At 43.8% G+C, this 25,840-nt stretch overlaps 1 protein-coding gene and 1 long non-coding RNA gene across 2 annotated transcripts in view; one reads left to right on the plus strand and one right to left on the minus strand.

Moving 5' to 3' along the window:
* The window catches only part of MSN (moesin), an 80,612-nt gene that overhangs the window by 47,388 nt on the left and 7,384 nt on the right, over positions 1 to 25,840 (plus strand). The window contains exons 3-10 of the mRNA XM_081897853.1: positions 13,395 to 13,490; positions 15,212 to 15,486; positions 17,461 to 17,544; positions 19,208 to 19,354; positions 21,163 to 21,259; positions 23,497 to 23,660; positions 25,376 to 25,506; positions 25,658 to 25,818. Coding sequence (XP_081753979.1) covers positions 13,395 to 13,490; positions 15,212 to 15,486; positions 17,461 to 17,544; positions 19,208 to 19,354; positions 21,163 to 21,259; positions 23,497 to 23,660; positions 25,376 to 25,506; positions 25,658 to 25,818 — 1,155 coding nt within the window. The remainder of the gene's footprint in view (positions 1 to 13,394; positions 13,491 to 15,211; positions 15,487 to 17,460; positions 17,545 to 19,207; positions 19,355 to 21,162; positions 21,260 to 23,496; positions 23,661 to 25,375; positions 25,507 to 25,657; positions 25,819 to 25,840) is intronic.
* On the minus strand, positions 1,530 to 8,598 carry LOC309361730. The gene is made up of 3 exons (XR_014164610.1): positions 7,092 to 8,598; positions 6,024 to 6,148; positions 1,530 to 2,657 (listed from the first exon to the last, which is right to left on the minus strand). It is a non-coding gene; the product is annotated as an uncharacterized lncRNA (long non-coding RNA).

Raw genomic sequence — 25,840 nt, forward strand, 5'->3', positions numbered from 1 at the left:
AAAGAAAGGGCCACGGCATGATCCACCCGTGCTGTGACTGTGTGCATATAAGGATGTAGGTGTGGGTGTTTGTAATCTCTTGTCCCATCTTTGCTTCAGATTTCATTGCATCATTCATTAGGAAATGAATTGAAAATAAAATTGCCAGCAGCCCATCTAGTCTAGCATCTTGCTCTCACAGTGGCCAACCATCTAGAGCAGGCTCCCTCAACCTCGGCCCTCCAGATGTTTTGAGACTACACTTCCCATCATCCCTGACCACTGGTCCTGCTAGCTAGGGATCATGGGAGTTGTAGGCCAAAAACATCTGGAGGGCCGAGGTTGAGGAAGCCTGATCTAGAGCGCCTCCCTCTCCTGTTGTTTCCAGTAACTGGCATTGCTGCCTCCAACTGTGGAGGCAGAGCATAGCCATTCTGGCTAGTAGCCATCAATAGCCCTCTTCTCCATGAATTTGTCCCATTCTCTGTTAATGGCATCTAGGTTGGTGGTCATCACTGCCTCCTGTGGAAGTGAGTTCCACAGTTGAACTATGAACTGCGTGAGGAAGTCTTTTCTTTTATCAGTCCTGAATCATCCAACCTTCAGCTTCACTGGATGTCCACGATTTCTAGTGTCACAAGGCCACATGATTTAGCTGGAAACGGAAATGACGAGAGAGCTCTACTGGGCCTCTACTGTCCTAGAAATATCAGAGCCCAGGGATGCTCAGAAGTCAGTCTCACTGCTTTCCAGCAACATTCAGCACTATGTCAGAGATAAACATCAAGCAGTTACCAGAGTCTTGAGGACATGAAGCACACATGTCTCTTGATGATAATAACAAGTTGTATAATGTGTCCTGACTGTTCATAGTGCTCCACACACACTGTCAGCTGCTCCTAACTACTAATATGTATAAGTCAACTCCACATTGTGGACGCTGCAGGGACTGAACTCGGCTTGGCCAAGTTAAGCTTAAGTCCATATTACCAGTGATTTGAGCAGGGCATTCCTTTAGCAGTGTGTCATGCATAGGGTTACTAGGCATCCGGGGCTGACCTGAAGTCTCTCGTTTTGCCTTGGCCCCTCCTACAGGGGCAAGGGAGCTTGGATCTCCACATGAGCAGGATTATAGAATCGTAGAACTGTAGAGTTTGAAGATAACCCAAGGTCATCTAATCCAACCCCCTGCAACGCAGGAATCTATTGCCCAATGTGGGGCTCGAACCCAAGACCCTGGCCCTAGAGTCTCATGCTCTACTGGCTGAGCTACCCCCTATCTCCCTAATTTAAGGAGTGCCTTAAATTATTACTAATATTATTGTATTAAGAAGACTATGTGTGCATCTTGCAAGCTTCAGCTCAGGAGCAGCTGGCTTCAAATTTTTGCATAGACCCTCGGGGGGGGGGGTCATGTCCTCCTCTGCTCTGTCCTCCCCTCTCCCAGTTCTCCATCTTCAGGGCTCAGTTGCAGGAGGAAGCTCAGAGGAAGAATCAATAGGGCCCAATAGGAAAAAATAAAGAAAAAATGGGGGGGGGGATAAATAAATTTGACTTCCGATTAGACTCACTGTATTGTTGTTCCTATTATTGTTTTACACACAGTTTCAAATTACCATTTACTTTCTTTGTTCTTATAAAAAAAAGGAGTTGTCATCTATATTTTTATTTTACAAGAATCATTTCAGTTCTGCCAGGAGATTGTTGATGTTACAATAATTTTCAAATACTCTTTAAATTTTTCCATTCGTTCTGTACTTTCTGTATTGGATACCCTCTAACTCTCCCTGTCATCATAGCCAACTGCAAATACTCTATCATTTGGACCGGCCACACTCATTTATTGTAGGTGTTTTCTCACTTTTCCAGTTTCTTGTGATTAAGATCCTGGCTGCTACTGTCAAGTACATAAAAAGTGGTCTAGCACCAGTTTAACTGTCTATCGTGTAATGCAATAAAATTCAAAATTATAACAATTAATTGTACATTTGTTCAAAAACCAAGTGAAAATATTTAGTTCAATTAATTCAACAAGATTGATGAGTGTGATCCAGTGATACTAACTTTCCAAAGTCTGATAATCATTTACACCTCCAGCACCCCCTGGCTCCAACCTTCCTCTTAGTTCCAGATTATACCCCACCACCATCAGGGAGAGGTACCGCTCATTTTGAGAACCACTGGTCTAGGCCTTCGTAGTACTAGAAGTACCCAGGAAAGGTTTTTACCTGACTTTTGGCGAGCGCCGCAACCCCAGAGTCGGTCATGACTGGACCTAATGGTCAGTGGTCCCTTTACCTTTACTGCAGGTCTTGGGCAAAAGGGAGTTCAGAATAGATTCTCCAGGGCAAAGGCCCCAGGAGTCTTGGAGGCATTAGAGTTGGTGGGCTGGCGATGTCTTATTTTTGGCTTCTGAAGTTGCCTTTCTGTAGGAAGACTCATGAATCCAGGAAGTTGCTGCTATGCCAATGCCTTGATAAAAAATCTAATCTGCCTTTTTTTTTTTTTTAAATCATTGCCCTGGAACTCGGCAACTGTCTCTGGACAATTGCAACGGGAGGAAGTTGATTTGCAAAGGAAATAACCCATTCAGCTCTGGCCACAATGGGAAATAAAACCGATTGTTCCATACTTTATTTTTGCTGCTTGACTGAATGTTCTGGCTTGCCCAGCCTGCCCTGTGGTAGAAGAAAAATAAAAACAGCTTGGCTAAGAGACTCTTCTCTCTCTCTCTCTCTCTCTCTCTCTCTCTCTCTCTCTCTCTCTCTCTCTCTCTCTCTCACACACACACACACACACACACACACACATTCTCTCTCTCTCCCCGACAGAGCATTGTTGGAGCCCTGTTTTCAGTTCTGCAACTTTACAAATGACGCAGTTGCATTGGGCTGTTAGCATAATGGAGGACTGAAGTAAGATTACGTGGCTAGTAGCCACAAACTCCCAAAACAAAGGCATGGTGGCTGCCAGGCAATATAACAGACTCTCCCCCCCCCCCCCGCCCTGGTTTTGTATCAGGCTATTTAAGCCACCACCATGCCAGCCACTTCGTACCCTAAATAATGGGGATGGTGAAAGATGATGATCATCATTAAATTTATTGCCCACCCTTCATTAGCAGGGTTTACAACAATTAATTTTTTTTAAAAAAAAAAGTTAAAATGGATTGCAATCACTGGAATAGGTAGGGTGGACCTTGAAAACAACCACATCCCAGGCATCAAAAGCCAGAGTAAAGAGGTGTGTCTTAAGCATTTACCAGAAGCTATATAGCAAAAGTGTCAGGTGCATCTTTGTGAGGAGGGAGTTCCACAACTTAGGGGCTGCCACAGAGAAGGCCCTTTCCTGGGCTGCTGTCATCCCAAAAGGTTGTTAGAACTGCCAACGGGGTTCCCTTCTGTCTTAACACCTGGAGGGTTTGTAGGAAAGGCATCAGTGTTTCAGATATTTGGGACCTGATTTGGTTAAGGCTTTGCACCCAGAATTGGACTGGCAGCCAATGCACCTGCTTTAAAGACCAACTCTAGCTGCCAGTAATCTGGCCGCTGCTTTTGGGGGCAGCTGATGGCCATTCTGCAAATCAGTAACTCTGCTTAAAATTCATTGGCCCAGATTCTCCTGTAAGTGTTTATAAAATGCCGAATTAGTACCGTAGTTGTAGTTGGCATGTGATTTTGAAATGCTGATACATGTGGTGGGTTTGTTTCTGTTCCAGACTGATAAGGCCTTAGGGAAGTGATAAGTTAACAAGAGTGTTTAAAGCAAACGACTTATTTTGCGGCGTGAAATACAATGGAACCTCAGGTTACCCACTGTCCTCTATTCGAACACTTCGGGTAACGAGCTCTGCTAACCTGGACGTAGATGCTCCTGGTAGCAAACTTTGCCGTGGGATGCAAGCCAAAGTTGTATGCCAGCGGCGTGGTGGCAGCAGGAGGCCCCATTAGCAAAAGCGCGTCTCAGATTAAGAACGGTTTCGGGTTAAGAATGGACCTCCGGAAGAAAATTAAGTTCTTAACCCGATGTACCACTGTATATACAGTGGTACCTCCGGTTATGAACTTAATTCGTTACGGAGGTCCGTTCTTAACCCGAAACTGTTTTTAACCTGAGGTACCACTTTAGCTAATGGGACAGCCTGCTGCTGCCATGCCGCCGCCACACGATTTTTGTTCTCATCCTGAAGCAAAGTTCTTAACCGGAGGTACTATTTCTGGGTTAGCGGAGTCTGTAACCTGAACCGTTTGTAACCTGAAGCATCTGTAACCCAAGGTACCACTGTACTCAGTTTATACATCTATGTGAACTGTGTGTGTATGGGAGTGAAACCCTAGAATTGCATTAAAAATAAAATAGGCCACGTTATTCTAATGGAGAGAACTTAAGGCCATGTGTTTCACATGGCTTTCGAATTACAGCTGGTTACAGTGGTACCTCGGGTTTAAGAACAGTCCTGCTTACGAATGATTTCGTTTATGAACTCCGCAAAACCAGAAGTAGTGTTCCGGTTATTGAACTGTACCTTGGTCTAAGAACGGAATCAGAACAGTGGAAGGGCACCAGCAGCAGGAGGCCTCATTAGGGAAAGCACGCCTCGGTTTAAGAACGGATTCAGTTTAAGAACAGACTTCCAGAATATATTAAGTTCGTAAACTGAGGTACCACTGTATATGTTGTCTCTCCTCAAACATAACTCCAGGACGACCAACTTCTGTATTCTTGAAGGGCTGCGATATTTTCCCAGTGCAGAGACCAGAATCATGTGTTTTAAACTATCTTTATAGATAGTTGGCTATCTTTATAGAGAAAAGGTAGGCCTCTGATTGTGGGCAGAGCTCCGATTGAGAGCCCTCTCCTCCATGAATTTGTCTAATCCTCTTTTAAAGCTATCTAGGTTGGTGGTTGTCCCTGCTTCCTGTGGGAGTGAGTTCCATAGTTTAACTATGCACTGCTGTCTCAGCAGCCATATCTTTATCCTGCTTCTTATGGCAGTTTTGGAAACCTAGGTAGGCAGTCCCTCTCCTGCCCAGTCATGCTCGATTGCTGCTCCCTTTTATTTGAATCTTGTCAGTCCCATCTGGAAACGTAACTCTCTCACACAGAGCAATGCAGTTAGGCCTGGTAAGGAGGGAGCTGTGCAGAAGCCCCCGCCATAGCTGGCCGGCCCCACCCTCTTGGCAGGAAATGAGGCAGCAGCTTTGAGGGAAAGTCCTGAGCTTAAAACGTGTCCCGTGAAACTGTACTGCTGTTTAGCTTGCAGTGGGCCTTTCTCTCCTCGTCTGCCTGGCAGGAAGGAGCAGCTCTTCAGCCAAAATTGTGTGTGCACTTCCAAGTGCTCTGTCAGTTGGTTTGGACCTCAAGGTTTTTCTTCACCTTTATTCTTTATTTTTTAGAACCCAACCCATTTGTGGCCTGATTATCCCTTCTCCATGCTGCAAATACATGGGCAGCTAGGAGACTCCCTCTGGCCAGTCTCCAGAACTCAGAGGAAACTGGTGACTAAATGCTTCCTCTGAACGACGTCGTCTCCTGGACCTTTCCAGCTTCCAGCCCCTTCCATAATTTTATCCTGAAATATTTCCTTCTGTGGCTCTTACAGGAGCTTCAGTGAAGTAGATGAATGTTGGTTGAATCTGGTTTGTAGTGTAAAATTGTGGAGATTAGATGTAAATTAGCCAGCTTTGCCCCTCAGATAGTGGTAGGTTTCACCTTAAGGTTTTACCTATCCTTTGGAGGTATGAGAGGAGCAGACTAACAATGCAAGTGTTTGTAATTTCCTAAAAGTTTTTGCTAGCACAAGCTGAGCAGTTTTCTGAACATCTGTGGGAATACGTTCCTGAGAAACAGCAGGAGATGGAAACTGAAATTATGACACAAGGTTTTCCTTGCTTTGAAACAGCTTATGTTTCCTTTTGAGTTTTGCAACCTTGCATGGCTGCTTATTGCCTCAAATTCAAGATGGTAGCCCTAGGGTAGATATAAAGGACAGGCCTGTACCTGTGTGTGTTGATATAGGCAAGCGCGCGTGCGCGCACACACACGTTGCAAGTTATTTCTTCATCTTTGCTAAGACTAGGCTATTTTATAAAGAAGTTCTGTCCCAGACTCTGCCTGTTACAACTCCTTCTCACCCCTTCCAAGCTCAGGTTAATTCATGGTGACATAACTTTAAAAAACAAAACAAAGCAGTGTAGTTAGGTAAGTGAGTACACCGAGTTCATTCTTACTTATTCATGAAATTTATATACTACTTGACCAAGAAACCCCTCAAAACTCAGTGTGGTTTACCAAAAGAATAAATCAAGAGTAAAAAAAAAGCTAAAAATAAAATAAAATTCAAACCTTCAGAACATAATCTATGATAAGCTAAAAACCAGGTTAAAAGTACATGTCAACATTCTGTGTATCTGGATAGGCATGCCTGAACAGAAATGTTTTCGGCAGGTGCCAAAAAGAATATGGTGAAGAAACACCTGATGTCAACAGGCAGGGAGTTCCAAAGTGTGGATGTTGCTGCTCTAAAAATATATGCTTTGTTACTGCATGGTGAGATAAATGGGACATTGGCCTGATCCAGCAGGCTCTTAGTTCGTATTCATACAAGACAATTTCCAGAGTTCCTGATGTCTGAGGTAGTAATTCCAAATACGTTGCTTCCACCGGCGACTAGCTTGGGGGTCATTTCCTTGTGCTATGAAGATCTTAATTATAATTGATGGGATTTCAATGGTGCTCATGCAAAATGCCAACATTTAAAGCCCTAAATGGCCCCAGCCCTCTATACCCGAAGAAGCGCTTCTACCCCCGGCATTCAGCCCAGACACTGAGGTCTAGTTCCAATAGTTTTCTGGTGGTTCCCTGGTCGCGAGAAGTGAGGTTACAGGGAACCAGGCAGAGGGCCGTCTCAGTAGTCGCAGCTGCCCTGTGGACTGCTCTCCCATCGGATGTCAAGGAGATACAACCTTTAGAAGACGTCTGAAGGCATCCTTGTATAGTGAAGTTTTTAATGTTTTATTACATTTCTGTATATGCTGGAAGCCACCCAGAGGGGCTGGGGCAACTCAGTCAGATGGGCGGGATACAAATAATAAAATTCTTCTTCTTCTTACTTCTCCATGGGCCAGCTCTGTTGATTTCTTTCCTTCTGCTTCTCTTATTGGCACCCACAATCTTCCCGCTGGGGATGGCCTCAGTCACCTTCTTTCCTCCTCTAATGTGAGGCTGCTTCTGGCTTCTAGAAATGTTGAATTTGTATGGCTATATGGAATAAAACTGCCCTACTGTGCTGGGGTGGGGGCTCTTATGGCTTCTGAAGCAACACAGCCTCCTGAACCGCTGTTAGCCCTTCAGCAGGGAAACTGAAACAGAGGCCTGTAGGTGTGAATGTGGCTGCCCCCATCTAGATGGAAAGACTGCCTTGAGAACAGCGTGTCATTTTAGTCCTTTGGATCAGGCCATTTTCCTCCCACCTCACATAACAGTCACCCTCCAACCATTATGCTAACGCAGTGATGGGCATTTTCTTTCATCCCGAATGCCAGAAGAAGCATTTTTTCCTTCTGCGTCTGTTTCGAATGACCTCCCCCACAAGTCAGAAATGTAGAACGAACCACAGAATGATGCACTGCAAACTTGTGAGGAGTTTCATTAAAGGTCCCAAGTGAGGATTGAGAGAGGAAGGTCATAGAATTATAGCGTTGGGAGGGACACCACAGCTCATCTAGCCCAATCCCTTACAATGCAGGAATCACAGCTAAATAATATCGGACTAAAGATATCCAGATTTAGTTGGGACACTTGCTTAGGGTGAAGTCCTCTTCAGCCCCACCAGATGATCTTCTAAGGAAGCCTGCAAGAGGATCGAGCCTCTACCTGGGGCAGCAGCCTCATAGTGCCAAGCAGGTTAAATCTGAAACAAGGACTGCAGCTGTCATTGAGCCTAAGCTGATGCAGCATACTTGCAGAGCGCCACCCCCCACCTGCCGCCTTACCTGGTCTTTGCCGGCAGTGCTGCTGTTGCCACCAGTGGAACTTTGTTCATCAGGGCAGGGCTGGCAGGTGGCACCAGGTGCCCTATGATGGTTGCTGCTCTGAATTCTACTTTGGTCCAAGAGTAATACCCTAGTCCAGTTGTGCATTATTCCTAGTAAGTAAGTCATGGAAATAATTCCATTTCCTTCACCACACTAACTTGATTCCTGATTGCCTTCCTGTGCTCTTGAGAAAATGTGCCTCATCATTAGTACTGTGATTGGTTCAATAAGGTACAGTAAAGCTCAAATTGCAGAAATTGTTCTGTTCCTCACCCTGTGACAGCTGCAATCATTTTAACTGTTCTGTTGGTTCCAAGGGCCAATCTACACAGGAGATTAAAAAGCCATGGTTTGGCATGTTCAGCTATAAGTAGTAGGCTCTAGATCAGCGGTTCCCAAAGTGGGTGGTAAAGGAGCGGTAGGATTAAGCTAATCAGTTTTGTTGAATTAAATAAACTCAATACTTTCAACCGGATTGTGAATGAATGTGCAATTTATTGTTACTTGATTTTGATTTTATTGTGTTGTTATTTTCCTTAGTGGGTGGTGCAAAGTGCCATTCTGAATAACAGCGTCTGAATGCCACTCAGGGGCAGTGCAAAAGAAAATGCTGTCTCTCAAACAGCATGCTACAACCATACTTGACAGGACTATGAGGACAAACCGAAGCAACCCTATGTTACCCTTTTAGAGGAAGGGTGAGATAAAAATGGAGCAGTTTTTGTTATTGCATGTGTGTGAACCTGAAGATAATGGAAATTCCCCAACTGAGGCAGGAGCCCAACTTTTGGATATTGTATGACTAATGTCTATTTTGAGACTTGGCTTACTTAATTAGCACCTCAGAGATAGGCCAAGTTCCAGTCAGTCTCTGCTTTGGAATTCCATTCTTCCCTATGAATGAAACAATTACATGGCATTTGAATTTTACTGAAGGCAATGGTCAGGGATGTAAAATGACCTGGAGGGCAAAAGTCCAAGCTAGGTTTTGAGGGATTTTTCTTTCTTTTTTTCTTTTTATGAGAGTGATTTGCTTTCACCTTGGGCTGCTAGGTGCAATGTTTTCTTTAGAGTGATTGCTGTTTGTTTTCTTGAGGGTTGTTTTTGTTTTTTGCAGGGGGGAGGGTTAACTATCCCTGAGAAGGTAGCTTTGACCCTGCCAACTTGGTATCACAGAATTCCTGATTTCTCAAAATGGTCCCTATGGTCCTTTCAGTCAGGCCTAGCAAAAATTAAGGGAACACACTGATATGGTGGGATGGGAGGGTTTTTTATATTGATGTGTCTTGTGCTAAAATGGGGAGTATGTGAAAGCAATGCTGTAGCAAATAGCTCACACAAATGCACATTCATTTATTCATTTATTTTTATTACCCGCTTTCTTTTATCTGTCATGGAATCCAGAGTGGCACACATGAAGATGGTCTCCCATCCAGGCACTGACCAAAACCTGCTTAGCTTTAGCAAAGTGGTGGCCCCATATTCCTTGAACATGTGCTGCCAAGAACTTGTGGTTGGTTGTGGTTTTTTTGTTTTTTATTTTTTTGCTGAAAGGGAGCATATCCTATGTTCTTTATTAACCGTGGGTGTGTCTGAGTGATTGTATCACCAGCTCCAAGACCAATTAATCTATAACTAAAACTGTATCTGCGTAAAATGCCTTTTGGTGTGGAAACAGTCGTTCTTCTGTAAATACTATTTTTGAAATCTGCCCTACCAATAGGATCTGAAGGTCATACTTGGCAGTATAAGGATAGTTTAAGAAATGCAGGTCACCCCTGGTCCTCTTGAAAATTGTGGTATGTAGAACATTCTGGGCTACTCAAGGCAATAACCAGTGATATTAATGAGAGGTGATGCTAGATTTTCCATTTTCACTTTGCCAGGTGATCCTGGAAAAAATGGGCCGGCATGCCAAGACGACACTCCTTAGCTTTTCTCCAGCCATAATTTATTTTAATTATTTCTTAGCTGTTGTTCAAAATAAAATCTTCCCACAGCGACTCACAACACTTAAAAAGCGATTTTAAAACTATATAAAATATAATGCTGTGCCCTCACCACAGCAGTGGTTCACTACGAAGCTTCTGTGTAATCATAGCTGGGTGTTCCAAAACAGAACAAGCAAACGGACGCTACTTCACATCACCCAAATAAATGTTTTTAAAGCCTGCCTTGCACTGCCACAGCAAGGGGAGTGGTGAGTGCGCTGCGTGGGTGATGCACCTCAGAAGAGAAAGGGGAGCCTGTACAGTGTAATGGCTAAGAATGCTTGGCTAGGACATGGGAGACCAGGGTTCGAATCCCCACTTCATCATGAAGCTCACTGGGTAACCTTGGGCCAGTCATTTGCTTTCAGATTAACTCACCTCACAGGGTTTTTGTGAGGATAAAATGGAGGGGAAGAAGTGTGTGTGCACCCCTTGTGCTCCTTGGAGGAAAGGTGGGATATAAATGCAATAGATAGCAATAACTAAATAAACTCAAGCATAGCCTATGAGAGTTACAATGGCTACCAGATCTTTGCTGCTACTACTGTGTGTTGCTTTCGGCCGTCCCTTTTCCCTTATAATGGTTTGCCCCTGTGAAGACCCCTTTGCTGACAAATTCATATTGTGAGAAGGATGGTGTCTGGGTGCCCACATCTGGGAAGGAAGAATATTATTATTACTTAATTACATATTATTACATTTATTTGTTGGGGTTTTTTTTACTAAGGTAACTCAAGTGGATGTGCACTATAAATAATTGCAAATAAATGTTGACTAGCTGCCCTACTAGCATAGGACAGGGTGAACTGCAAGAACCTGGTTTGCAGCTGAAAATTGTGTTCATAGCAATCTGTCAGCAGGTAGGGACTGGCTTTCATTTTTAAATTCCCTTACCCATTTCCTAATTGTTCCAAATTTTAATCCAAATGTAAAAAGTACTCATGGTACAGTCCTTAAGTGATTTTAGCGTTGGAAGAATTGACCGCTAATGCCTCACAGTCTCGCAGCTTTGTACCATCAAAGGAAGCGTTCTATCCGATGTGTTGCAGCTCCGACCCCCTCACTCTCGACCCCCTCACTCTCAGAGCTTGCTGGGGAGAGGGGAGCCCACTTTTGACGCTACCCCTTATTTCACAGCAGGGAAGACGACTGTCATATCCTGCAGTGCTGTTTGCCAGCCTTTATTTGTAGTATATTCATATCCCGCCTTTCCTCCAGAGAGCTAAAGGTTGCATGCATACTTCTCCTCCTTCCCATTTTATCTTCACAGCAACCTTGTGAGGTAGACTAGACTGAGAGGCAGCAACTGGCTCAAAGTCACAACCAGGAAGCTTCATGACCAAGTGGGGATTTGAACCCTGGTTCCTCCCAGGTCCTAGTCCTCATTTTATCCCTACAACATCCCTGTGAGGTAGGTTAGTCTGAGAGGCAGTGACTTGTGACCATGGGTCACTTCATGGCTAAGTGGGAATTTGAACCCTAATCATCCACAGGTCATAGCCCAGCAGTCTTAAAGACTGCACCACAGTGGCTTAAATAAGCAAGTTACAGATAGGTAGCCGTGTTGGTCTGCCATAGTCAAAACAAAAAAAATTCCTTCCAGTAGCACCTTAAAGACCAACTAAGTTAGTTCTTGGTATGAGCTTTCGTGTGCATGCACACTTCTTCAGATACCAGATGCACACGAAAGCTCATACCAAGAACTAACTTAGTTGGTCTTTAAGGTGCTACTGGAAGGAATTTTTTTGTTTTAAATAAGCAAGCTTTTTATCAGAGAGGAACCCACAAAATTATCTTAAGCAGAAGGAAGTGTCCGGTTATATGAGCCTGCACAGCTGAGGGAAATATTCCAGTGTCTCTTTAGCCAAAATGTGACCCAAAATAAACCAGCAAGCTTTTGAGTCCACCAGAACTCTTCCATCAGGTGGGATGCTAATCAAGGGTGTGAGAAAAGAAAACTGCCTTGGTTCTGCAGCTATAATGCATACGTTGGTAAAAAAATGCATTTCTCTTTAGTTGTGATTCCTGCACTGCAAGGGGGTTGGACTAGATGACCCATGGGGTCCCTTTAAATTCTGTGGGGGTTGTCATGAAGAACAGTTACACTTCAGAATTCACTACACCATTGTAGCGATCACTATCCATGTGAAAGGTGGTTTTGAGGAACTAGTTTGACAGGGCCATACGAGTTCTGCCTGCTCCTCTCCCACACTCCTATAAATCAGGCCTGCCAATCCCTCAAACATATGAGAGGGCTGAATTCGCTATTTTGATTCTGTCCCACCTCTTCGTTCAAGAAGCTCAAGGTGGCATAGATGGTCCAGTCCCTCCCCCCACTTACTCCCCACAACAAGGCTGTGAGGTAGGCCCAGAGTCATCCATTTGCCTTGGGAAAAAGGCTGTGTAATCTGTGTGGGCTGTTGAGAGGGGGTGCAGTTAGGGAGGCTTATTTTGTTGCTCTGAGCCAGTGTGTGATACCTGCCCCCCCCCACATGGGGCAGCGGGGCTACCTCACAGGGTTGTTTGTGAGGATAAAATGGGGAGAAAGACAACCATGTACACCACCTTGAGTTCCTTGGAGGAAATAAGTAGGGCTAGAAATGTAATTAGTAAGTAAAAGTCTTGGTATAAGAACAGCTAAAAAAGACAAGACCATATTGGATAGTGTAAAATATAACAGAAGGTGTGTCCCCCCCCCGAGGTTTGCTTCTTACAAGAGGATTTTAGGGCCTCTTAACATCATCAGTTGAAAAACAGACACTAGACATTACCCCCAAGAAGAAAACAGGCTGTTAGCATCTATAAACACACCATAACTTGAATGATTATGTGTGCCTTTCTTAATGCAATTAGAGTTTTGTGCTTTAAGACAGCAACATTTTATAAGGCTTTCTTGTCTTTTCCCTCGTCCCCCCCAATATTTGTCTGTCAGACTTTGAAGAGCTGGCATCACTGGATCAAGTTCATAAGTTTTGTTGAATCAGTTATACTTAACAGTTTAAATTGGATTTTAAATAAATGTGCAATTCATTGTTACTATTTTGAATTTTATCGTGTTGCTAATGGTTCGTGCAAGCCACTATTCTGAATAATGTTTCTTACAAGGTAGGGGCGCTGGGGATGAGCTAATGGAATGGGAGGGGGAGAATGGGCAATAGTGTTTCTGGAGTGAGGGGGGAAGCAAAAGTTAAAATGATTGTTTTTGCTTTTAAAATCTTCACCACTGGATCTTAATGTGGGGTTTCACCGGTAAGCACTTTCTTTCTTTCCTTTGTGGAACTTTCCCCTGTTTTTATGCCAGTGGGTGTTCCTGGAGATACGTAACACCTTTCCTAGGCCACATTTGAGCTCAAATACAACCACCTGTAACTTTGGTTTTCCCAAACAGGTTGTGAAAACAATAGGTCTGAGAGAGGTTTGGTTTTTTGGACTCCAGTACCAGGATACCAAGGGCTTCTCTACATGGCTGAAACTCAACAAAAAGGTAATTACTGATGTGGGCATATGTCATCCTTTGTTTTATTGTCTGCATTTTAATATATTTCTTTTTTATATTGTTTTAATTATATTAGAGCATAATGACTTTTTAAATTGTCGTTATCTATCTATCATCTATCTATCTATCTATCATCTATCATCTATCATCTATGTAGCTAAGCTTTCTGTATTTTATCTGAGTCATTTTAATTCGTGTTAGTTGCCTTGAATCCCAGTCAGAGGAAAAGGGAGATATAAATAAATATAATTATAGACATACCTGTTTGCTTGCTGCTTCACCCACAAAAGACAGGGTCACACTTTTTTGAGAAGCAGCAGTTTATTTATTTTTCTTTTTTTAGTGTTTCTCCAGAACAGTAGGAGAAACCCCAGCAAAAAAAAATTTTTTTTTAAATCAGGTTGCACCAAGAAACTGCTGCTTAACAGGAGTTGCAGTCTCAGGATAAATACCCCTGAACCCTGACTTTATTAGGAAGAAAAGGTCTGGGTATGTTCTGTTTGTAAAAAACATGTTTTTGATTATTTTCAGTTACAAGTGAATTAGATATAAAAAAGGAGAAAAGAAAAAGTACCGTATTTTTCGCCCCATAGGACACACCTAGTTTTTTTGGGGGGGAAATAAAGAAAAAAAATTATTTCCCCCCCAGATGTGGGGCTGGGGCAGGGAAGCCCGAGCTTCCCCCGACCCCAGCCCCCAGAACAAGCTGCTATCCGCAAGCCATGGGAGAGCTTCGCGCGCCTCTCCCACAGCTAGCGGAGCGCTGCGCGAAGCCCGAAGCTTGGGGCGTGCTGAGCTCAGCGCGCCCAAAGCTTCTGGGTGCCGGCAAGCTCTCCGCTAGCCGTGGGGGAGCTGCGCAACTTCGTGCGGCTCTCCCACGGCTAGCGGAGCGCTGTGCGAAGCCTGAAGCTTGGGGCGTGCTGAGCTCAGCATGCCCCAAGCTTCTGGGTGCAGGCAAGCTCTCCGCTAGCCGTGGGAGAGCTGTGTCTCCCATGGCTAGTAGATAGCTTCCTGAAGCCTGGGGAGCGAGAGGGGTCGGTGCGCACCGATCCCCCTTGCTCTCCAGGTTTCAGCAAAAGCCTGCATTTGCCCCATAGGACGCACACACATTTCCCCTTCATTTTTGGAGGGGAAAAAGTGCATCCTATAGGGTGAAAAATACGGTAATATCTACAATAACAGCAGCTGTACAGAGCCATCACAAAAGTGGTCGTTCATTGAATGTACAATAGTTGGATGAAAGTGTCATTCTACAAATGTTCTCATAGGGAACAGTATCACCCCCAGGGGGAGGTGGGATTATCTAGGGGGCACTGGAGTTGATGATCTAAGACTCCTGCTAAGTAACTTTAATTCAGACATTTGGGAAACTGTTATCACCCAATGCATTAAGAATTTGCTGAACAGTTAAGTAGTTACTAAATCTGGTGTCTAAGACTATTGCTAAATTACTACCAGACTCTGAAAACTAGTGTTGCCGGATCAAGTTAATCAATTTTGTTGAATTAAAACAGTTTTGATGGATTCTGATTAATATGCAGTGAATCATTACTGTTTTGAAATGCGCTACTGTCTTACTTAAACCACTATTCTGAATAACACTTTTTATGGGGTGGGCACTGGGCTTGAGTCTATGGCCCATGTGTATGTGTGTGGCCTGAAAAGGTTTGGGAACCACTGATCTAGACCTTGTTACCAATTTGCTGCAGGTAACAGCGCAGGATGTCCGCAAAGAGAGCCCGCTGCTTTTCAAATTCCGTGCCAAATTCTACCCAGAGGATGTGGCAGAGGAGCTAATCCAGGACATAACCCAGCGCCTGTTCTTCCTCCAAGTGAAGGAGGGCATCCTGAACGATGACATCTACTGTCCCCCAGAAACTGCCGTCCTGCTGGCTTCCTATGCTGTCCAGTCCAAATATGGCGACTTCAACAAGGAGGTGCACAACCCTGGTTACCTTACTGGCGACAAACTGCTTCCTCTAAGGTAGGTCAGATTTGACACATGCTTTTAGCCTTATGGGAAGTGTACTACTTCCTTGTGACTTTCACCATTCATATTCTTCCAGTGGATCTAAATGGCAGTAAAAAAAGGTGCAGTTTGTTAACTTCCATAAGAGTGACTGGTGCTCTCAGTGTAAAGACAATCAGCTGCTAGCCTAAGAGTGACTCAGTCCTGTCTGCTCCCCACAGACAGTTGCTCCAGCTGGGGATAGACCTATCTGTCTATCTCCGGTCTATGCCTCATTCATGTTGTTACACATAATTGCCTTCTGTAGTCACATTTCTATTTGTGTGGAAACAGATAACACTCATTTAAATGAAGGAGAGGGCTACAGATGGCTGTTAGCCACATATTTTATGCTCTTCCTCCAGTTCTAGGCAGCAATGCTTCTGAATACCAGGTGCTGGAAACCACAGGAGGGCAGGGTGTGGTACTTGTGCTTAGGTCCTGCTTTCCCTTGGGGGCATCTGGTTGGCCACTGGACTATAGGTGGGTCTTTGGCCTGATCCAGCAGGCTCCTCTTAAGTTCTTAAATCCAGGGGGGCATAAGAAGAGTCCTGCTGGATCAATCCAAAGGCCTATTTCAGCCAGTGTATTGTTTACCACAGTCACCAGATGTTGCTAGGAAGCACACAAGCAAGACACGACAGCAACTTCTTCTGCTCATGTTCCTTAACAACATATTCAGAGGCACGCCACCTCCTACAGTGGTGGCAGGGCACAGGCAAACACTAGTGTACTAGCTGAGCCTTTCTCAGTCATTGCTAATAGTTCCCCACTCTCACCTCTCTGCCCTAGAGTCTGGGTTTCTCTAATTTGGGCTGCAGTGTGGCAGAGCTAAGGAAAACCAGGGGTCTTGTATTTCCTGCTTGGGTAGAATTCTCTTCCCAAGCCTTGCTGGCAAAAAACAAGAGAGATTGGGAAATATAGAAGCAGCAGAAAAAGATAGCTTAGCACCTTCTCATTCAGACTCCAAAGCTTCCTACAAGGTTGAACAAGCACTCCCTCTCCATCCAATCTTTGAGCAGGCATGGGAGGTTCAAGAGAAGGACTCGCCTTGCTTGCTCACAAAACTGCCTGTCAGCACTGACTTCGGACTCCCATGGAATAGCAGCACCGTGGGGTTGCCACATTCAAGCACAACAGCCACACTCTCCTTTCCTATGGTTTCCAGCAGCCGGGATTCAGAAGCATCACTGCCTCCAACTATGAAGGCAGAGCATAGCTATCATGGCTAGTAGTCCTCAATAACCTTATTCCTATCCATTAATTTGCCCAGTCCTCTTTTAAAGCCATGTAGATTGGTGGCCATTTCTGCCTCCTGTGGGAGTGTGTTCCATAGTTTCTCTGTACTACTTGAAGAGAAGCCCTTTCTTTTACCTGTACTGCATCTTCCAACATTCATCTTCATTGGATGTCTGTGAGTTTCCTCTCTCCACTTTCTCCATGTCATGCATACTTTTATAAACATGTGTCATGTCGCCTCTTACTTGCCTTTTCTCTGAACTGTCTCAGACATTGCAACATTTCTTTCGAAGGGGAGTCACTCCATCCCCTTGATCATTTTAGTTGCCCTATTCTAATCCTTTCCTACTCTGCATTATCCTTTTTGAGATGAGGAGACCAAAAGTGTACATGTACACAATATTCCAAATGTGGGGCTCTCAGATGATTGACAGATGACCAGGCCTCACCAACATGTGCAATTTGGCCCTTATCTCTTAAGGGAGATAAGGATCTGGCCGACTGCCTGCATCCGGTTCCCCACCTTTGTATTAGGTAGAAGCACCAGAGAACAACTCTCAGACCACTGATTGAGCTTAGGGGACTACATTTTCCTCTGTACAGATAGAGGAAGTTTGAAAAATAAATTCCCCACAAGCTTCCTTTGCCACAGTTTTACATGTATGGAAGCTGCTTATCTCTTGATGTGCTTTGCTGTTCTTTGCTTCCTAGGGTTTTGGAGCAGCACAAACTTAACAAGGATCAGTGGGAGGAAAGGATCCAGGTGTGGCATGAAGAACATCGAGGAATGCTCAGGTAAGGCTGAAATTATAGCAATAATTGGTTTGTGTTGTATAAGAGCATCTTTTGTTCATAATATAGCTTCATCTTTAAATATTCAAAGTGCGTCACAGAAGTCAATGCAGTAATGAATGAATTTTATTATTTCGGTCACAGACCAGTTCCAGCCCACATACAATATCAAGGAAGTCATAAAACACAATAGGGATACATTTGAATTTGCAATTAGGGACAATATAGGGACAATGCAGGGATATTAACAGGGGCAATACAGATATAGCAACAGTTAAAAAAATAAAATTAAAACTTAGTCACTAACATATAACCTAAAATTATCATTTAAGGCCTTAATCATTATGATAGCACAGCTTGTTCCCTAAGTTTTATGGCAATCACACAGAATTTGGCTACCCTTAATGTGATCTCAAAAACAGGAGTGCCTGGCATGCTCTGGTCCATGGGGTCACAAAGAGTCGGACACGACTAAACAACTAAACAACAACAATGTGATCTCAGGATCCTTGTCATCTACCAGTGATTTTAGACATGGAAGTTCGGATTCATTTTAAGATTTTTGCATAGCAGGGGTAATAAATACCGAGTGTATATCCCTGTAGAAACTGCAGCGTAACAAGGCATGAGAGACAGTTTCTACCTCCATCAAGCCGCAGGGGCAGACTCATTCCGCGTATGGTTTACCCTCAAATCTGCCCTGCAATAAGGCAGATGGCAGCACATTGAATTTGGCAAGGGTAAATGGCTGTCGGTATTTAGGTATTTGTAATTTTGACAAATAATTGGCTGGGCTAAATCCTCTCCCATTATCTTTTATTGCTGGGTGTTTATTCATCCTGCTCACGTGGCATTGCAGTTCCACATCCCAAATTCGTTGGCGGATTATTGCTCTAGCTTTCTCATAACCTACAACTATCAGGGTCTGTGGGGAAAACCCCAAGCCTCTTAGCTTTTCATGCAGTGTAGCTTTCCATTTGGATTGGTAGGAATCCAGTAGGGTTAAGGGTGCCAACCCAACAGGGAGAAAGATAAGTTTTAACTAATAATGGATCTTCAGAATCCATATCGGAGCGCTAACAGGGATTTGCCAGACCTCCAGGCAGACAGCTATGTTTAGACACACAAGAAGGGATCCCAAACAGGCATTGATAGAACTTACCGTAGTTTGGAATGATTCTAAGGGAGCAAGGTTTAAGAAGCTGCAGATATGAGAGCCATATGTCAGTTGTTTTAATATTTTTGCAGCAAAGACCTGGGAGGCTGCCGGAATATATTGGCCCCCTTTTCCATAGAAAAACCTTATAATAGCTTTGGTAGATCTTTGGGCATTGCAATAGTATTAATGCAGTAATGATTTGACAAAGAATTGCTAACCTATAGCTCTCCCTTTGCCTCCTGATGATGATTACAAAATCCATCACTTGTAACCCTTGAGACTGTGTTGAGTGGGACTGGGTGGGGCGTGACAACCTCTGGAAGGGATGCTGTCGATATAGGCAACTTGCTACCTCTTCGTAGTTTAAAAATATGCTTGGAGGCTTGGTTGGAAAAACCTATCATTGTATTTACAGGAGGTCAGAAGTGTTGTGTTTTGAACTACTTTTAAACTCTGCTGAGCTTTGCGAAGATTGTATTAAAAATCCATTCTTTTGTGTACTTTTAGAGAAGATGCCATCTTGGAATATCTGAAAATTGCACAAGATCTGGAGATGTATGGTGTGAACTACTTCAGTATTAAGAACAAGAAGGGCTCAGAACTTTGGTTGGGAGTCGATGCCCTTGGACTCAACATTTATGAGCACAATGACAGGTAACAAGACTGCCCTTCAAACTTGCATGGGGACTGGGAGAGGAGAGGGCCATCTGTTGCATCAGGCAAAGATGCATCTAAGTCCAGCAACCTTCTAGCATTTGCCAGCTGGCTACCAAGATGTTTTCAGGAGGCTCACAGAAAACCATCACAGCAGCAGTTCTTTCATGTCAGTCCCCACCTTGTGCAGTTCATATCCTCTTTAACTATGACAGCTAAAAGCTTTTGCTAGATCCATCATAGGGGACTAAATGCAAAGCCTTAGTCTCCTAGGGAGAGTCTTTACTTAGTGGGAGAGATAATGCGGTGTAATATTTATATCCGAATCTGATGGGTAGGTGTTTATTTCCCAGAAATTTTATTTGGGATTGGAACCTGAGATTGGGTATGGGAAGGCTTGAATCCCAAGCACCATCCATTCTAGATAGCACCATCCATTCTAGACATGGGGCCAGATTGTGTTTATTTATTGTGTTTATTTAGAGCATTTGTACCCCACTCGTCAGCCAAAATGGCTCTGAGAATGGATTACATGCCATTGATTAAAACAAGGCAGTCATCTCCCACAGACTTACAATCTTTTTTTTTTTAATGGCACACAAGGAAAAGGGGATAGGGAGGAAAGAGAGCAGGGTGGAAATCTCCTGTACCAGTTCTCAAGCAAGTTCCTATAATGACCAGCCTACATAGTTCAGTGGTAGGAGGAGGTGCTTGTTGGAACTGGGCTTATCTCCCACTGAAGCACCAGAGGGAATGGCTGTGCCATTGAGGGGAGAGGAGGCATGATGGGGCTCATCTGCGACAACAGAGTTGGTGATGAGAGTTGTAGTCCAGCAACATCTGGACTTTCTTGAGCCTGAGAGATGCTCCATGATTATGTCTTGCTTTCATACTCCCAATTTAATTGATCCTTTGAATTTAGGGAAGTGTTTTTATCAGGTTACATAGGGCAAGTGATCCCAGAAAGAAGTGGGAGTTTATTTTCTGTAGTAGTTTGCATGCTTGAGTCTTCCTGTGGTGCTCAGTGTGATCCACATCTGGACTGGTGCTTCTTTGGGAATTACTGATCTATGTACTCCTGACCTCATGTGCCCTATATATTTCATCTGGGCACTGATTTTAATTAACAAAGTATTAACAAAGCAGGTAACCGCAGGGACCTTCAAACCTTGTGGACCAAACTGGTGCAAGCTTCTGTTGGGTGTCCCCTTTCTGCAATGTAACGCGAAATGCACTGTGTAAAGAGGCTAGTAGCACATCTACCAAAGCATCCAGTCATTGGATTAATAATATCGTGTGTACAGTGGTACCTCGGGTTAAGAACTTAATTCGTTCTGGAGGTCTGTTCTTAACCTGAAACTGCTCTTAACCCGAGGTAATATTTCTGGGTTAGTGGAGTCTGTAAATTGAAGCGTATGTATAGGCACCAGTTCCTCAGTAAGTGTCTTCATATAAGATGGAAATCACATGGAATGGGTCTGCACTCACCTAATAGCCTGAGTTGCATTTAAGATTGTGTATATTTTCTCCAGGCTCCAAATCCTGTATGCTTTTGAGGCCTGAGATTTAGTATGTTGCTTTGGGCAATTTGGACAAGCCACTGTCCAAGCCACTTACATTGCATTCTGTGCAAATCTTACATAAATTCAGTGTATCTGGTTTTGTAAATTCTGAGCAACATTACCTCTTTTGTCTCAGTGATGGAAAGCCATTCGTGCCACATCAGTGTAGTCAGGTTGTTTAACTGCCAAAGTATTCCAATGGGCTCAGCTTTTGAAACATTAAATCCTTTCTTTCATCTTTTTCAGGTTAACACCAAAAATCGGATTCCCTTGGAGTGAGATTAGAAACATTTCATTCAATGATAAGAAGTTTGTTATCAAGCCCATTGACAAGAAAGCCCCAGTAAGATTTCATTTGTAGTTTAAAATATTTTAGTTAATAATCTATTCAAATATTTAATTGAAAATCAGTACTTTGGGGTTGTTCTATTTTGCTCTATCTACATAAGCAAAAAGCCAGTTGGTTGTGATGGGAAATCCCCTGGTGACAGAATGAACATTTAGATTTTCATAAACAAGTGAGTCCCTGTTTGTTTGTTTGTTTGTTTGTTTGTTTGTTTGTTTGTTTTACTGTGCTCAAACTGGCTGCTACTGGTAGTAGTTGCAGTCTAAAACGTGTGGAGCTCAGCAGATTGCAGAGGGCTGCAATAAACCTCACACAACTGGGTATACAGCTGGTTTGATGGGCACTCTAAGGAACGAAGGGCACTCTAAGAAACGAAGAGCTTTTCAAACAGTCATTTGTGTGAAGAGTTTTCCACTTGGTAGTTTAGTGATAGAACATAAAAGCCCATTGTGGTTAGTCAAGTGTCTTCTTCTTCCAAAGATGAGGTAAATTCATCGGGTGTTTGAAACAAAAGCTAGAGAGAAGTTGTACATTTGTTTTCATCTGTGGGGCTGAGTGAGCAGCAAACCCTCAAACTGTTCAATTCAATACCATTGAGATCTCTGGATTGCTCTTGCCTTTCTGGTAGCAGAAGTGCTTCAGGACTCTTTAGATTAACTGGTTCCTGGACATCTGCTTTGTTTTTCTGGGTCAGCAATTGTGCCAAAAAAGGTCTTCCCTTCATTTTCATGAGAACAGTTTTCCTGCGGTGAGACAGCTCACTCTGGAAGAGGTGAACCTTGCTGTGTATAAGTAATAGCAATATCGCTGCAAAGGTGAATGGTTCCTGGCACTTGAATGCCTTGTCTGGATGCACGGAATTCTTCCAAAGCATTTTTTCTTTATGGGGGTGTATGATTTGATTTGATTTGATTTAATGGAATCCCTTGGTTATAGCTTCAGCATATCCAGGGTTTGCATACAGAGCTACCTCCCCCTTTTCTTCAACAAGTAGCTGATTGGTAGAATTCGTTTGTTTTAAATAATTATTTATTACCATCACTAAGAACTCAAAAGTGCAGTTGCAGGATATTACCTCATACCATATGCAAAGCAAGCAAACAGTAGATAATAAGAGAAAGAAATATTGAGAGGCACCATTAAAACAAAGACACCTGTATTTCCTAAGCTGGTGTGACTGGTGAGTGTTGCACATACAAGTCCAAAGTATAGGAAATAAAGTCCTACCAGATGACATAAAAGCATTCTGAATTCCCTCCTGCCCTGGGAGCACACATTTTTTTTTGTATTTTTTTTTTTTTTGGAGTAGCCAATGCCAAAATATTGAGGCTTTGGGACTGAAGTTCCAGGGTCTCTCTGCTGCAGAGTTGAACATGTACTCTCTATCAGATGGGGTGTCTGTTCCTCTTCGGGATTTTGTCTTAGTAAAAAAGAAAAATGAGTTGTTCAACACCTCTGGGTTGGGTTAGGGCATGTCTTTTGAAGACAGCTCAGAAGTGGGAGAAGCGGGTTTGTGGCCTGCCACTTTGACAAGGCGAGTTGCAGCTCAGCTTTCCCATTCTAATTCTGCTGCACTGGCTGTTTGCTCCCAAAGCCAGGTTAAAGTGCTTACTGGTGACGTTCAGATTCTAAGGCTATGTGTGTACAGTCACCGTTCTTTCTACCTGTGGTAGAAGCCCTGTTCTGCATCCCCTCTTTTTCAGAGGCAAGGGTTGTGCCTGGGATTTTCTGCCTGGGGCACCAATAGTGCAGAGGTGTGGGGGGACGGGACTTGATGGTGGTTCCTGTTGATTAGCGAAAAGTTCACTTACTTCTGCTACTTCAATCTGATAATGTATTAATTGGTTGTGCTTTTCTTTTTCCAGTAATGGGATATTTTATTGTGTTAATGTTTGGTTTTTGGACAACACTCAAAGCTGGTTGTGTGCAACATTTCAACAGAAACACAATGTAGACATGCTCCACTAATATTCGAGTGAGGTTTATTTAAAGGCCATCTTTCAGATTTAAATTCCTATCCAGATTTCCAGCTTCCTGACTCATTGAAGCTAAAGGTTACTGAACAACCATTTAGCTCTTTTTTGCTCCTTTTGTCTTTTTGCACGGGGAAAATTGTCTAATTAATTGGATGCTATTTTGCATGTACTTGAGGCATTAGCTACTACTGGAGAAGAAAGGGAAGTGACGCAGGTGCATCCATGATTCATTCTTTCTTTTTCATCTTTCTTTCAAAGGACTTTGTATTCTATGCCCCACGGCTAAGAATTAACAAGCGTATTCTGGCTCTTTGCATGGGGAACCATGAGCTCTACATGCGTCGGCGTAAGCCAGACACAATTGAGGTGCAGCAGATGAAGGCTCAAGCCCGAGAGGAGAAGCATCAAAAACAGATGGAGAGGTGCGTTCAACTGAATGCAAATGCCTCTGAACAGAGTGCCAAATGCTGACATAACTGGTTCCCGAACGCTGGTGCACAATGTCTTAGTCATGGCCATCTTCTGTAGGAAAAGTTGTGGCGAGATTGAAGTTTAGTGATTGGGGTGTGGCATGTGTTCTTTCCATAGGCAAATCCTGCAGCTGGAATATAGTAGAAGAGGCCTACGCCCCCTGGAAACCACAAGGGAGGGTGGAAGCGCTCAGATCCTGCTTGTGGGTTTCCTATTGGGGCTTCTGTGAGAACAGGATGCTGGACTAGATGGGTCCCCTTTGGTCTGATCCAGCAGTCTTTTCTTAGTTTCACATTGGTATGGAGAAACTGTGGCTCTCTGGATTCTGTTGGACTCTGACTCTCACTGCATGCAAAGTGTATGGTTTTTCTGTGTAATGGGTCTATCCCGTAACATATGTGAACAGCATTTCCCTGTAGCTGCAGGAAGAAGGATGTAGCAGTGGGAGAAAGCTCCAGCTGATAGGTCAAATAGGCTCAGCATAGGTCACAATTCAGCTTAGAAGTCTGTTTTCCTCACACCACACTCGTTTGCCTTATAGGTGTGGGGCAAGTAGAGAGGAAACTGCAAAGGAACATTTGGAAGCCTTAAAATGCTGTGGATTGTTCCTTAGCAAGCAGGCCTTGCTGTCTGTGTTCATCAGCTGATTGGCAGTCATAGCAGGCCCTGGTGGGATTGGCTGTGCTTTGGAGCTCCAAGTTGGGGATTCCATTATGCAGCCAAACGGTGGTGCTTAACTCCTAGGCCCAAATATCTGTTTGCAAAGGATGCTGCTCTGTGGGTGCAGCTCAAGCTACGTCTGCAAAGGAAGAATGTGGTGTTGTTGTGATATCGGGTGATTGACGGCTGGGTGGCCCTGCCCACTTGTAAAATAACCTGCAGGGGTGGGGGAAAGCTCAGGAACCAGGCCACTGGCTGGACCCTGCCCCACTCCTGTTCTGATGGAGGCTTATTTGTTTGTTTATTTTTTAAAATGTGCATATTGTAATATCACATATATCAAAGTGGTTTGCAGCAATAAAAATATAAAATTATACAACTAAAACCATTAAAAAGATTTTTAAAAAAAACAACAAGACACCAATTAACCATTGTGGAAGGATGTATTTTTAATTTCCGGCATAGGGCTGGCAGTACAGAAAAGTTTTCGGCTAGTGTTTAAAAGTTGACACAGAAGGCGCCCACTTGAGCAAACGAGTGCAACATCAGCATTAAAAGTTTAGAAAATTACTTTTCTTTTACCGCATTTTTTGCTCTATAAGACTCACCTTTTCCCTCCTAAAAAGCAAGGGGAAATGTGTGTGCCTCTTATGGAGTGAATGCAGGCTGCGCAGCTATCCCAGAAGCCAGAACAGCAAGAGGGATTGCTGCTTTCACTGCACAGCGATCCCTCTTGCTGTTCTGGCTTCTGAGATTCAGAATATATTTTTTCTTGTTTTCCTCCTCCAAAAACTAGGTGCGTCTTGAGGTCTGGTGCGTCTTATAGAGCGAAAAATACGGTAATTTACGCTAAAAACAAAATATTGATTGCCGATGACTGAAAAACTTCTGATGCAAGACGAGAATGCCCCAACTAAGAGTTTTGTTGCACAAGAAAGAACTGGAAATCTGTCAGCCAGGTGGGGGTTGAACTTTGTGTTATCCTTCACATTTCCTCCCTGCCTAGAGCCCTGCTGGAGAATGAGAAGAAGAAGAGGGAGCTGGCAGAGAAGGAGAAGGAAAAGATTGAACGCGAGAAGGAGGAGCTGATGGAACGGCTCAGGCAGATTGAAGAGCAGACAAAGAAAGCTCAGCTAGGTAGGGGAAGCTTCTGGTGCTCACCTTGCAGGTAGTGGGAAGGGGAGCTTGGTGCTGATTTACAGAGTTGGTGGGCAAGCTATAGACACCTCTCTCTCTCTCTCTCTCTCTCTCTCTCTCTCTCTCTCTCTCTCTCTCTTTCTCTCTTTAGAACTGGAAGAGCAGACCCGCAAGGCACTAGAGTTGGAGCAAGAAAGGAAGCGAGCTCAGGAAGAAGCGGAGAAGCTGGCAAAGGAGCGTCAGGAAGCTGAGGAGGCAAAAGAAGCCTTGCTGAAGGCCTCCAATGACCAGAAGAAGACCCAGGAGCAGCTGGTAGGCTGGCTTTCCAAAAGCG

This window comes from Podarcis melisellensis (assembly GCF_964234715.1).
Source record: "Podarcis melisellensis genome assembly, chromosome: Z".
Lineage (NCBI taxonomy): Eukaryota > Metazoa > Chordata > Lepidosauria > Squamata > Lacertidae > Podarcis > Podarcis melisellensis.